Source organism: Myotis daubentonii, chromosome 14 (genome assembly GCF_963259705.1).
Source record: "Myotis daubentonii chromosome 14, mMyoDau2.1, whole genome shotgun sequence".
Taxonomy (NCBI): domain Eukaryota; kingdom Metazoa; phylum Chordata; class Mammalia; order Chiroptera; family Vespertilionidae; genus Myotis; species Myotis daubentonii.
Genome location: NC_081853.1, coordinates 15,534,798 through 15,549,292, shown reverse-complemented (window position 1 = coordinate 15,549,292; position 14,495 = coordinate 15,534,798). Strand labels below are relative to the sequence as shown.

The 14,495-nt window shown below is 46.2% G+C and overlaps 1 protein-coding gene across 5 annotated transcripts in view; it reads right to left on the bottom strand.

The window, feature by feature from the left end:
• Positions 1–14,495, bottom strand: part of ARHGEF3 (Rho guanine nucleotide exchange factor 3) — a 288,364-nt gene that overhangs the window by 127,215 nt on the left and 146,654 nt on the right. For all 5 annotated transcript variants that reach the window (XM_059663245.1, XM_059663247.1, XM_059663254.1 and 2 more), the window contains one exon: positions 173–235. In XM_059663245.1, the coding sequence (XP_059519228.1) occupies positions 173–235 (63 nt within the window). The remainder of the gene's footprint in view (positions 1–172; positions 236–14,495) is intronic.

The following is a 14,495-nucleotide window of genomic DNA, read 5'->3' as shown; positions in this document are numbered from 1 at the left end:
TTTAAGTTGGCCACACAGCTTTCTCCAGTAAAATAAAACATTTTGTTTAAAAAGAATTTTCTCCCAGGTCACGACTTCCATAGTCAGATCCTAGAAGCCACGTAACGTGCACAGCATGTTAACAAATAGACTGAGAATGAAAGGTGTTCGCAGTGGGAAGTGCTGTACTTACACCAATGTCCAGACTACACAGGCTAACAGCATCTTCATCTTGGGCGCTCTGCTTCCGTTTTCGCTGCAAAACAAACAGTAAAACAACGTTCAGATGTAAACAGGGATTATGGCTTTGATTAAGGAAAGGAAATATTCAATCAAGCAGCACACGCAACCCTTGTCATTTCTACCCTGCTCCCCAAAACCTTTAACGTAAACGAATAGTTCTAAGAAAGTACGGGAAACTATTACGCTCTAACAGTGATGGCGAACCTTTTGAGCTCGGCGTGTCAGCATTTTGAAAAACCCTAACTTAACTCTGGTGCCGTGTCACATTTAGAAATTTTTTGATATTTGCAACCATAGTAAAACAAAGACTTATATTTTTTATATTTATTTTATATATTTAAATGCCATTTAACTGCCGAAACCGGTTTGGCTCAGTGGATAGAGCGTCGGCTTGCGGACTGAAAGGTCCCAGGTTCGATTCCGGTCAAGGGCATGTACCTGGGTTGCGGGCACATCCCCAGTAGGAGATGTGCAGGAGGCAGCTGATCGATGTTTCTTTCTCATCGATGTTTCTAACTCTCTATCTCTCTCCCTTCCTCTATGTAAAATATCAATAAAATATATAAAAAAATAAAAATAAAATAAATGCCATTTAATAAAGAAAAATCAACCAAAAAAATGAGTTTACATGTCACCTCTGACACGCGTGTCATAGGTTCGCCATCACTGCTAGAATAACTGCTTTATGTTATTATTTGTATTCATGCTGCTAAAATTTGTTTCTCTGTATTTTTCCCTCTAAATTTCTTCATATATCAAGGTTTAGAAATTTAGACACAAAGTTCATATTCTGACTAACACGAAAGAAAAAACTGGAGAGAAAATCTAATTCACTTAAAGACATTCCATTTTTAGAACTGCTTTGTACTAGGGTAATTTAAATTTGTTCTAAACCTCATCCAGGGTCCTGACGTAATTGCAGAACCAGAATGCTGGAACAAACCTTAGACACCGTCTCCAACCTTCCTCTTTTATAGACATAAACCCTGAGACTCAGAAAAGTCATTACTTGAACTGAGGAAAATTGTATTTCCAATGAACTTATGACCAAAGAAGTCTGCCAGGTTAGCTGTAGAAAAATATATTTTCCACTTTATAAAAAGAACAGAAACTCAAATCTCCAAACCACAATAAAGGCTCATCCAAGATACACTCACCTCTCTTCCACATCCCAGCTCAACCAACCAGGCAAGTACTGCATGAGTCCCTCATCTGTGACTTACTAAGTCTCCCTCTCCGACTTGGCAGAAAGCTACCCACGGACCAGAATCACTGGCATGAAGTGATGGTGGAGTCAAGAGCCTTCTGGAGCCTTCACCCCCCAAAGAGGTCCAGCCCTTCCTCCTCCTCTATCAGGCCCTGAGCGTGAACACTGGCAGAGGCTGGAAAGCAGCCAGAGTCGTCCTTGTCCTGCTTACTGTAGTTTTTCTAGTATTTTTTCACTTCAATAAAGGTTTGTTGTGCAGCCACTATGTGCCAAGACGTGCGCTTGTTCCTGGGAAGGCCAAGAACAGCCGCTCCCACGGTTAGGAATTTACATGCACCTAGCCCGAGGGACAGACTCGCACATGATTAACGATAATGCAGTAAGATCCCAACAGTCTAGGGAAAGTCACCTCACTTCTCTGAGTCACCCTTTCTCAACTCTAATAGGGGGGTTCCTATCCCACTCAAGCAGGGGAATGATTCAGAGATCCAGTGCGGGGAGCCAGGACGCGACATCAGCCGCTCTGCGATGGTGCACAGGCACCCGCATAGCCAGCTGGCCAAGTGGTTCCTGGGAGTCAAATACTCCACTTTGGCGGGAGCTTTGAGAAGATGCTGCTAGCCTTTGCCTTTTTTGAGGATGCCTCATGTTTGGGGAGGGACCTGGCCCTTACTGATTCGTATCCAGTTACAATGAAAGTGCATGGTGGTAGCAGAGAGGCCAAATCCCTGGTTATACTTACACGGTGACTTGTGAGGCAAGAGGCAGTTATGGCCATAGGAGAGTTCCCCTCCACAGGTAAATAAACAAACAGGTCAGGGGCAATAAGCAATCTGCTCAAAGTTACACAGCTACCGAGTAACACTCTGAATCCAGGACTCTCATTCCTTGCAAAACCCTTCACATACATCGTTCAAAGCAAGTTTGGCAAATAGGTTAGGACTCATCTGCCATCTGGGATGTCTGGTAGCATCTGCCTGGAGCGTTGTACTGAGCAGCGTTACACAGCACAGCAAATGGGAGAAGTACTAACACCATCAGTTAGTACTGGGGTGCACGAGCGGGGAACAGCAGTGCTGGTGTCCTGTGGCCCAGGACCACTCGACCTTTCCTGAGTCCAGCTGCTCTTGCCGTGAGAGGCTACAGTATTATACCTGGGATCCTGGGAAATGCCAAGGGTGTTGTTTGTAAATTGGAAATGATGTCTGCCAGTCAGGCAGTTGTAAGGCACATAGATGATTTGTGTGGGGTTCCTGGAAGGAATCCCGGCACAGAGTAGGGGCACAATAAGTGGTTATGTATTACCCACACTGTAAGCCATGCAGATGTGTGCAGCTCCCTAGCACTGTAGGTTACAGAGCTTTATGCTGCTGTCATTCCATTCCTAGGGCTCAATGCTGCTGTCAACTTGGCACATTAACAGCAGTAGCCTGTTACCCCTGGAGGAGTAACAGGAGAGGGGATAACGAGAGGCTCTTTTCCTCACAGGCACGCAGCCCTCTCCAGACCGACTCAACACACTACCCAGTGCTCAAACCCAGTCTTCTGAGTAGCCCTCACCCCAGACACTTCTGCCCAAGTGTCCGATCCAGAAGACAAATGCCCTCCAGGGGTCTTTTTCATTAAGCCATGGCCAGTTAATCTGGCATAGAATGATCTCCTTAAGAAACCCATAAGTTTATGCAATAAAAGCTGCATGGATTATGAAAGTGGATTTTTTTTTTTCCGATTTCCATTACATAGGGTGGTGACTGGCTGCTGCCAGCAACAAAGAAGTAACCTGAAGTTGAAAACTCTGGCCCAAAGCATTACTTAGTCATTTGTCCACTCATTTTATGTTCACCAGGCACTTCTGATGTGCAGAGCCCTCCTCTGAGTCCTGGGCTATGAGCCAGGCATGATCCATGCCCACTAATTGGGAGTAAAAAGAAAAAAGAATAATTCGGTTGTGATCTCCACAGCGAATGAGTCAGAGGAGATGCTGAGATAGAGAGTAGCAGGGACACCCATTTCATAAAGATAGTTTAATTCAATGTTTTGTTTTATAGTTTTTGGTTGACCTTCTCATGAGATGGAAGCCCATGAAGGCAGGACTTGGTCTGTCATGGTCCTCTTCCTAGAACCTGGTTCAGTGCCTGGTACATGGCTGACTCCCCCCAGAACAGTACTTCTTTATATATTTTTTAATGCCCTGGGTCCTGCTTTCTTTGAGAAACTTGTCCTCGTCACCAATTACCCAACTCCAGAAAGGACACGGGTGGAGGGAGTGGAGAGAAAAGGACACCCCTTCCAACAGCCTGGCCAGCATAACCAACCCACGTGATGAAGAGCCCACACGTGAAACAGCCCCATGCTGGTGCTGAACATCTCACCCAGGAACTTCGAAATCCCACCCCGGACTTTTCTAAAATATTGGGGAGCTCGTTCATGGCAATGATCTAAAAAGAACAGTTCCTGGAATAAATCACCAGCAGAAAACTTAAGCCCTGGAGACACGGACAAATGAGCATCTCCAAAAACAGAGGGTGTGGCTCTACTTTGAACTTCCCCAAAGCGATTAATAATGATCATACTCGGACTGGTAAGAATGGCAGCGTTAGCCTGTTAAACACACACTACATATTGACCACAGAACTAAATCCTTCCATGCATGATCTCGTTCGATCCTCATGGTCACTCCATGAGGTAGGGACAAGTATTGTATCCAGTTTACAGAGGAGGAGACAGAGGCTCAGAGAGGGGCTGGGACTTGCCCAACATTCTATAATTAGCAAGTGGCAGAGCCTGGATTCTAACCTAGATCTACCTGGCTTCAAGCTATGTGCTTCCCCACTGTTCTGTCCTGTCCCAGAGTCTGGGAGAGCACATCACACCTGCAGAGGAGGTCGAAGAAAGTACTGCACGTCAGGAATTTTGGAGGAAACATCTTTATAACTCTATTCTGCTAGAGAATTGGCCTTGAAGACAGTATACCTATCTGGACTGGATAACCTATACCATTCTGTGGTCCTGGGTAGGCTAGCGAATGAGCCATTTTACCTCCCCCGTGCACCGGACGCCATGCACAGCTGACCTGGGGGAGTTCCTGGGCAGGAAGGACCCTGTGTGTGAACCGTCTGCATTTACACACTTGGTCTCACAGGTTCTCAGCTAATTTGAGGAGCCACAGACCCACCCTGTTATTCTTGTCAAATTTATGAAGCCAGTGCAGAGTCCACTCCCTTTCAACCATGGAAAGAAGGCGCCGTGGGTGAGCCCAACAACTGTGCCTTGGTCTGCGGCCTCCGGTTTGAGCACATGACTTGAAACCCCAGTGTCCTGCGTGGCAGGTCAGTGAATAATTTCTGAATGGGTGACTAAAAGGATGAATAAGGGAGGCCCGTGTTCTTGGGGTGACACCCTTCCTTTCCGCTAACCACCTGGCTGCCAAAATTAAATCAAAACCTCAAAAGCAAAGTCACTGAAGGCTGAAATTCTTCAACCTCAAATTTCCTTGGAGACTCAAAACCTGCAAGTTCAGGCTACACTTCTTGCTTTTCAAAATAAGAGAGAGCATTTTCCCTACCAGTGGGGGCATTTGTTTTCCTTAAAATACACAGACAGGTGAAAAGAAATCACAGCTGTTCAGACATCGGTCCGCATGGGGCATTTGTAACTTCCACTGCTCCTGTGAGAGGGAAAGTCAGATCTGCTCAAGGGCGAGGCACCCATGGCCAGGGCGTCTACCCATACGCTGTCCTGAGCAAGAGCATGGGACTCAGCCCTTGTGCTTTAGGAGCAAGGAATCCAAGACTGGTCATACCTCACTTGCAAGGAAACAGGCGGCTGAGTCAAGTCATAAATAAACTGAAAGGGCACCTGAGCCCTCTGCCTGAACCCGAGGTGCCTCGCTGGGGCAGGAAGGAAAGGCAGTCACAGAGGGGAATTTATGAAAACAAAGAAACATACTATCCGATTCCTTAGCCCTGCCGGTTACATATTCGATGGAGACCATTTCTAGAAATGTTTGGGTTCTGGGAAAACCCTCTCATGCTTCTCAAATCAAAAAACAACCAGGAAGAGGCCCCTTGTTACGTTGCAACCGAGCAAAGGCCTCTGTGTACTCAGATGTGAGATCTGATGGAGACACAGGTACCTCTGGACGGACCAGGTGGGCTCTGGGATTCATCACTGGTGCCTCCATCCTGCTGTCTCAACGTTAAGCCTCCACTTGTCTCCTTCCCAATCCACTTTTGTCACTGTCCCCGGGGCCACACAATGGCTGTCTCCTTTCAGGCTTGGCTACCTTCTGACGGCACAGGGCAGACGTCTAAATCTCATTAGTAAATGGTCCATGAACAACTGCTTTTTCCGTTGTTCTGGGTGAGGCTGTCTGAAGAAGCACTGACCCAAATCTCTACTGATCGATTTTCAGGAGAGCTGGCCCTGGTCCAAAACTAAATATCTTATCCTTCCTGGGCTCGGCGTCCATTCGCCCTAGATCCAAATCTTGGAGTCCTTTCATATGGTGTCTTAGAATCAAAGGAGAATCGCCAGGTGCCTCCCAGTCACAAGTGGAGGGACCAGGGCACCTGCAATGAGCCATGCAGTGTGCTCACAGTTGAGAGGACTGGTCCATGTAAGCTCCCCGTTAGCCCAGGGTAAGTAAGTATTACGTTCGTTTTACAGAGGACAATCAAGCTCAAAGGCTTTACTGACTTGCTCAAGGTCACAAACTTAGTAAATGCCAAAGAGGGGATTTTTCTTTAGGCCCGATTCCCAAGCCACTCATCTTTCTGCCATTCAATGCTATTTCTCTTTTTATATTTTTTGAAACAATATGTGTTTTATTTAAATTAATATATTAAGCTAATATAAAATAAATTTAAATATTTGTTTAAAACAATGTGCTTGACAACAATATAAAAAGGCTCACAATGCATTTACTTACATACTTCAAGGAAATTAAGAGCATAAATGAGACAGACCTGAGTTCAAAATCCATTTGCTACTTGTTATGACCTTGAGCAAATTACACAGGTTCCATGTGTGTGGGATGTATGTGTCTATAAAACATTTCTATAAGCCTTGGTTTCTCCATCATAGAGTTATTTCCAGGATTAAAGGGGATAAAATATTTAGAACAAGGCCAAGCAAATGGCAAAGATTAAAAAATAGTCATAATTATTGCTACTGTGGTTATTACCATCTTTACCATTATCACTGCTGTGCTATTGTTAAGTGACTTTGAGAGGCAGGCAGGGTGGGTAAGTATAGATGGGGGGGGTCCTATAGGAGACATGGGGTGCAGCCTGACCCTCCTCTAACCCACATCACACAGGGTTGGAAAGGGGTGCTCTCTGGATACCTTCAGTCACGTTTGCTGCGTGCTGCTCCCACTTCTTTCAGAGAGACAGGGCAAATGCGAGGCCTGACCATCCTAAATGGCCGAGATTGAACCGGCTGGTGTCGGAACAGCCCTGTTATTTAATCAGAGGGCTTTTCTATTTAATAACCAAGTGGCCAGAGCAGCAAAGATGCACTGACGGAGAGAGTGCAGCACCCGACCTGACAGCAAATTGCTCTGATTAGTCATTTATAATTAATAAACTCAAACCAGATCGCAAACCCTTTTTGATTTATCTCTTTGCTGGCAAACAGCTTTGGTGGTTTCAGAGGCTTTGATGCCTTGCTTTTCATCAGTGCCTTCTTTGGGGAGAGATTAGCGAAAGCATTTTGTGTTCTTGTACTTGCCCTTACCTGGAGCTTGACTCGCTAAACTCATGTTTTGAGCAGGGTAAGGATCCACATTTTGTTTCTCTCCTGTCTGACGCTCCAGGGGTGAGCAGAGAATCGAGAGAGGGACCCTCTACTTCGTTTTTAATACACTGCTGGGGGAGGGAGGTTTCCTCCTATTTAAAAAATATCCTCTCTTTTCACAGCATCCAGGAGCACTGTCCTTTTCTAGATTTTTCAAGGTGCTCACCAGGTAGAGAACCTGGAAATCATGGTGCTCTCTGAACTATTGGTAAAAAATCTTAACTAACAAAATAGACGGTTTTGCACTCAGATGTCATTAACTGTGGTTTGAAGGTGCGAGGTGGGCCCTAACCTCAGACTTGGTGGGCTCCAATGCTAGTTATGCTATTTATTTGGTGTAGAACCTTAAGCACATCATTTCACCTTTGGAACCTGTTTCCTCATCTGTAAAATGGGAACACAGAGGTTACTGTGAGAGTTAAATGGATGGATGTGGGAAAGGGCTCAGCACAATGCCTGGCGCACAGTCACCACTCAGGTACCCACGATTAGTGGTAGCAGCAACAGCAGCAGTAACGGCAAGCGAGAGCAGCCACCAGAGGGGAAAACCATGGAGCAAATATTTAACGTGTGTAAACGTCTGCCCATGAACTTGAATCTGGCCAGCCAGGAAAAGCCCCAGATATTGATTTTGGCCACTGAACATGGGGCCCATAGCTGGTTTGGAAGCAGAGATGAGTTCTTCTTGGCCAAGGAAAGGTCTTCCCCGTCTGTGGGAAGGAAAACATATCCCACCAGGCAAGTGGGAGGAGGAGCAGACCCAGCCCAGCCCCCGGAGCCACCACCAGCCTTGACAGCCAACAGCCAGAGCCACCGTCATTTCACAAACATTTACAGACCGCTCTTCCCTCCAAAACACTCAAGGCCAAGGAGCAGGAAGAAGGCAGAAAACCTGTCTACTCAGGGCAGATGGCTGGTAGGTATATTTTCCAGAAAGACTGTTCTAGAAAAACTTCCTGATGGGCACCAACCTAAAATGGTATAAGGGGTTCACAGTCACAAGTATTTTTAATAATGGGATATGCAAAAGCACAAAACCAAATTAACCAGAGCGCTTTTTCTCTAGGCCTCTAATAATTGCAATTACTTTTTTTCTACTGGGTCTCAGGTACACTGAATTAGATGAATCACAACCTTGGTTCATAAAACATTATTAATACTGGTACTTCCCTGTCCCTCTTTTATTTGTTTATTCATTTTTTTAAAACAACATCATGAACTCCTATTTTTAAAAAAATATTCCCAATCAGCAAAAATATTATCCATATAGTTTAAGGAATGCCCAAATAATTTCTTAATTTCTAGAGAATTACTCCATGGAACCAATCAACTTAGATGATTCAACTGCACAATTCAGATTCAAATGTGATTATACTGGTAACCAGAGTTTTTAAAAATATATTTTTATTGATTTCAAAGAGGAAGGAGAGGGAGAGAGAAATAGAAACATCAATGATGAAAGAGAATCATTGATCGGCTGCCTCCTGCACTTCCCCACTGGGGATCAAACCTGAAACCCAGGCATCTGTCCTGACCGGGAATTGAACCCCGACCTCCTGGTTCATAGGTCGATGCTTAACCACTGAGCAACACTGACCGGGCTGGGAACCTGATTTTACAAGGAGAGTTCTCAGTTCTTCACGTATTTGTGTTCCTGCCATTTTCTATCTTGAAAGACTGGAGAGCCTTAGCCACAGCCTGAAAAACAGTATTCTCCCATTACTCTAGATAATTTTTTTAAATTCATGCTATGAATCTAATCAAGAAGAATCATCTAATAAACCCACATTAGGAAAACTGTACAACATAACTGGCCTCTACTCTTCAAAACGGTCAAAATCAAGAAACACTAAGAAAGCCTAGAAAACTATTCCAGATAAAGAGAAATGACAATAAATGCAGCACATGATCCTGAACTGGATTCTGGTCCAGCAAAAACAACAGCTATAAAATACATTACTGCGACAATGGTGAATCTAAAAAATAAATGGTGGATGAGTTAATATGTCTTGTCCATGCTAAATGTCCTGCCTTTGATAGCGATACTGTGTGAGAGGATGCTCTGTTCTTAGGAAACACACACTGAGTTGAAGTATTTGGGGTTAAAGGAACATAATGTCTGCAACTCATTCTCAAATAGGAAGGAAAGTAATTTACATTGATATGCTAAATACACATATATGTATATACAGTCTACATATCTATACTAATAAAAGGGTAATATGCTAATCAGACCGGATCGACCAGACATCTTCCGGATGTCCGACTTCCTTTCGGACAAAGCCATGGTGGCGGGGGCCGAGGCAGAGGTGGTTACGGGCGATCGGGCCAGCAGGGGAGCACGCAGTTAGGGGTGAGATCGGGCCAGCAGGGGAGCACGCAGTTAGGGGTGAGATCGGGCCAGCAGGGGAGCACGCAGTTAGGGGTGAGATCGGGCCAGCGAGGGGGAGCACGCAGTTAGAGGTGAGATCGGGCCAGCGAGGGGGAGCACGCAGTTAGGGGTGAGATCGGGCCAGCGAGGGGGAGCACGCAGTTAGAGGTGAGATCGGGCCAGCGAGGGGGAGCACGCAGTTAGGGGTGAGATCGGGCCAGCGAGGGGGAGCAAGCAGTTAGGGGTGAGATCGGGCCAGCGAGGGGGAGCACGCAGTTAGGGGTGAGATCGGGCCAGCGAGAGGGAGCAAGCAGTTAGGGGTGAGATCGGGCCAGCGAGGGGGAGCAAGCAGTTAGGGGCGATCAGGCCAGCAGGGGAGCACGCAGTTAGGGGTGAGATCGGGCCAGCGAGGGGGAGCAAGCAGTTAGGGGCGAGATCGGGCCAGCGAGGGGGAGCAAGCAGTTAGGGGCGAGATCAGGCTGTTGCAGGGGAGCAAGCAGTTAGGGGACGATGAGGCTGGCAGGGAAGGGCAATTAGGCAGCAATCAGGCAGGCAGGCGAGCAATTAGAAGCTAGTGGTCCCAAATTGTGAGGGGGATGTCAGATTGCTGGTTTAAACTGGCAGTCTGACATTCCCCCAAGGGGTCCCAGATTAGAGAGGGTGCAGGCCAGGCTGAGGGACGCTCCCCCACACCCTGCACAAATTTCATGCACCAGGCCTCTAGTAAATATATAAAGAGACAGACATACAGGGAGACAAAGGGGAGAGGAGTGTATAAAGCAAATGGGACCAAATGTACACAATCAGAGAATCTGGCTTTGGGATTCAGGAGTACCTTACTCTAGACTTGCAACTTTTCAAGTTTAAAATTATATTAAAACAATGTTGCCATGTGCTTGTTTCTCTTCAGAGAGAATAAACCTTTTGCCTTTAAAAAATAAACAAATAACGCTGCCGAAGTAAAACAAAATGAATTTACAAATAACCTATACATCCCCTTCCTGTCCTGAAAAAAAGAAAGGTTGTAAACAGCTCCATGCCCATCCGTTCCTCTTCAGGGCATCGATCTGCACTCAATGCCAGGGGCACTGGGCCCTCCGTGCACGGCCTGCCTGCCTGCCTGCCTACCGAGGGCTCAGCTCCGTGAACTGCCAACCCTCGGTGCCCACGACCCAGTGCTCCTGCAAGGCAGCGAGTCCGCCCCAGCACTGCAGCAGAATTTGGTTGGTAGTAACTGGAGCACGATTCCTTAGGCCCCAAATGAATATAATTTAAGGATCTGATCAAAAACTGGGCTCTCTCTCTCAAATAAAACTGGAAACTCTCACCACAGGCTGCCTACCTGGACAGATGTTCCTCTCTCTCAGATACAAAGGGACAGCCATAAGCAAAATAACTGTGTAATCATGAATACCCTTCTCCTTAAAGCCATGTACTTGAATATACCGACAATGTCTCTTCATTGTAGCTCCTCACAGCGTTGCCTCTGGAGGCGATTCCGGAGACGCCGCGGCCTGTCCATGTGACAAAGACCCCTCTCCCTGTGCAGCCCGAGCTCGTTAGCACAGAGGCGGCCAGAGTTTTCCGAGCGGTAGACCCGTCTAACTTAAATAACACTCTTGGCAACAGTCTGCAGGGAAGCCACCAGAACAGCAATGTGAAAGCCAGTTGCCATTTGGTGCGGTGTCTGGAAAGACGTCAACTGTGATTAGAGGGACATTTTCCTTCTGCAGCTGCCTTTCAAAGTGGAGGAGGGCCTCCCCACAACCCCAGGTTACAGGAGGGGGGCAAGGGGCCCCCAAACGCCAGGGACATGCAGGTATTCGGCACCTCTCTTCTTTAGCAGCGCTGTCATGTCCTGTCAAGGTCTGAGTAAAAAGCAAAAGTTGTGGTGAGCCACAGATGGCTGCTGGGAGGGGAAAGGACTTTGCGCTGAGTTTTCTAATCCTGATTTTTGCTTCAAAGCCCATCCCGATCGCTTTTATCCTGGAGTCTGAAGCTGAGGGTCTGGGTTTTGCAGAATCAAAGCCTATTTATCCAGCATTTAATTCATCTCCCAGGAAATCAGTGTTTTGCTAAGAATGGAAGTCTCTCGTGTCCAGAATTGCCCTGGACATTTCTAAGGCCTAGCCCAGCACACGGAACAAAATCAACAAATGTTTGTTGACTGATACATATGGACAGAATAACCCTCCTACCCCCAAATGGCAAGTATAATGCTGAAGAATTTCTCTTCAGGAAGACTAAAACACCAAGACATGTCAACCCTAAAATTTTCATATTTTATGCTGGAGCCGACAATATTGATGAATTCTGACAATAAAAGCTCAGGAACAACAGACATTCTAGGCACAGACTCCAAGCTGAAGACAAGAAACCCTCTCCCCATTAGAACATCAGTTCTGCTTTGAAACTGCTCATGGGACTCAGGTCGCAACAGAAGCTCCATCTGCAGAAGCGCCTTTTTAATCTCCCTAAGTTTGGATGTTAACCTTTTTGACTGGGCACCCCTCAGGTAGAGAACACAGGTAGTCATAGGTGGGTACAGGGGATTGTGCAGGTAGCATCTGGGGTGAGGCTAAGGGACATGAGTGGGAGAGTCTGCTACCAAAGGATTTACCCAGCCTCAGATCACATAATAAGGAAGTTATTATGTTTTTAATTCACTGTCCAGCTGGAAGGAGAAAAGCTCAGATGGGGGCTACCGCACCTTTAACACCCACGTAATGCTTACCAACCTCAATCTTTCTCTTCTGGGTGCAATAGCATCTTCTAGAATCTAGTTACACCGTTTCGTGTGTTATTTATTTATCTTCATAGCTGTAGTCTATTTATGGCAAGCATATTGGTTTTGTTGATCATGATAATATAAACTTTCCATTGAAGATACATATAAAAACTGTTTTGTCGAAAATGTCAAGTATTTTTCTGTGTGGCTATAGTAAAAGGTGATTCACAAATGAGTGAGGTTTAGGAAACACTTTCTTTGTGGAAATTCAATCTCATGACTGTCACACAAAGTAACCGGCCCATGCATGTTTGCTGCTCATGACAAAGACAGACAAAGCAGTGCTCTGGTGCCCTCTCCCCTGGGAGCACTGCAGAGCGCCTCCTCCTCTCCCCATCCTCTCTGGAGAGGATTTGTGGCCCTGTCTGCCCAGTCATGGATTAAAAATGAAATTCGTATCTAATAGGTCTAACTTTAGCCACAGGAAATGGGAGCGCTTGTGGGACCCAGAGAGTCAGCCAGGCTTTGTTTGAGGATGGGCACGTTATCTTTACTGGGCATGTTTTCCCTTTTTGGGAGGGGAGGGCGTGGAGGATTGGGTTTGGGGAGTGAGCGGGAAGCGAGGTCCACTGGATCTGTTTCCTGGTCGGCTCTGTGGGAGATTTCTCCGCCTCTGCTGTCACAGTCCTGTCTCTCAGAGCTATACGACATCTCATAAGGGTCTATTATAAAAGACTAGAGGCCCGGTGCACGAAATTTGGGCACTGACGGCGGGAGGGGGCGGGGTGTCTCTCAGTTGGATTGTGAGAGGGTGTAGCCTAGGCTGAGGGACCCCACTGGTGCACGATTGGGACCAGGGCGGGAGGTTGGCCAGCTGTGGGACTGTGGGAGGGCTCCAGGGCATGTCTCGCCTGTCTCGCTCAGTCCCCATGGGCCAGACTCCAGCAGCAGGCTAACCTACCGGTTGGAGCGTCTGCCCCCTGGTGGTCAGTGCACGACATAGCGAGTGGTTGAGTGGCCTTACTATATCATTAGCATATTATGCTTTGATTGGTTGAATGGATGACCAGACAACCGGACACTTAGCATATTAGGCTTTTATTATATAGGATATTTGATGATGAAAACCACCCAAACAAAGAATTTAAAAGCCCTTTATTGTTGCAAACATATCTATGAAATGCTTCAGTTAAAAAAAAAAGTTTCAGTCGAAGTAGTTTTTTAAAAAATATATTTGTATATTTTCTCTGGCTTGATTACAATGTACACAATGTGCAGAAATCTGTTCTATAAATTTCTTTTTATCAGAAGTTGCGCCGAAACCGGTTTGGCTCAGTGGATAGAGCGTCGGCCTGCGGACTGAAAGGTCCCAGGTTCGATTCCGGTCAAGGGCATGTACCTGAGTTGCGGGCACATCCCCAGTAGGAGATGTGCAGGAGGCAGCTGATCGATGTTTCTCTCTCATCGATGTTTCTAACTCTCTATCTCTCTCCCTTCCTCTCTGTAAAAAATCAATAAAATATATTAAAAAAAAAAAAAAAGAAGTTGCCAGATCACAACTGATGTTCTCTCTCTCTTACCTGATGCATAAATAGTAAAACAGAACAACTGGGGGACACTTACTAACAGGTTGTTATCTATTTTTTAAGGCCATCAAACTAGCTATGTGACTGTGGGCGTTTCACTTTCCCTCTCTGGATCTCAGTTTCATTATCTATAAAATAAGGGCGCTGGTCCAGGTGACCTCTAAAGTTTCCTTCCAATATTGTCTGCCTGTATGAAAATGTGCGGCCAAGGAGACTGCTGGGTTAGGGAGGAAAAGTGGGAATGAGAATGGTAGAGGTTGGAAAACACTTCCTACAAGTAAATATGAGATTCTCGATTTGCCTCAAAGTCACCTGCAACAATCCCATCCCTAGGTGATACTTTTAAAACACAAGGTTGGTGCTCAGGTCCCAGCATGGCCCAGTGCACGGCACAAAGGAAGTGACCACAAATGTGTACTGAACAAATGGACAGAGGCACCTTCTCTGGATAACTTTTGAGGACTCAAGGCTAATGCCAGAAAGACCAATGGTCAATGACAGAGAACGGAAAATGCAAGGGATTGGGAGAAGAGAGAAAAGAGGTAAAAAGGAGAGTGAGCAAGGGAGAGAGTACATACGTGC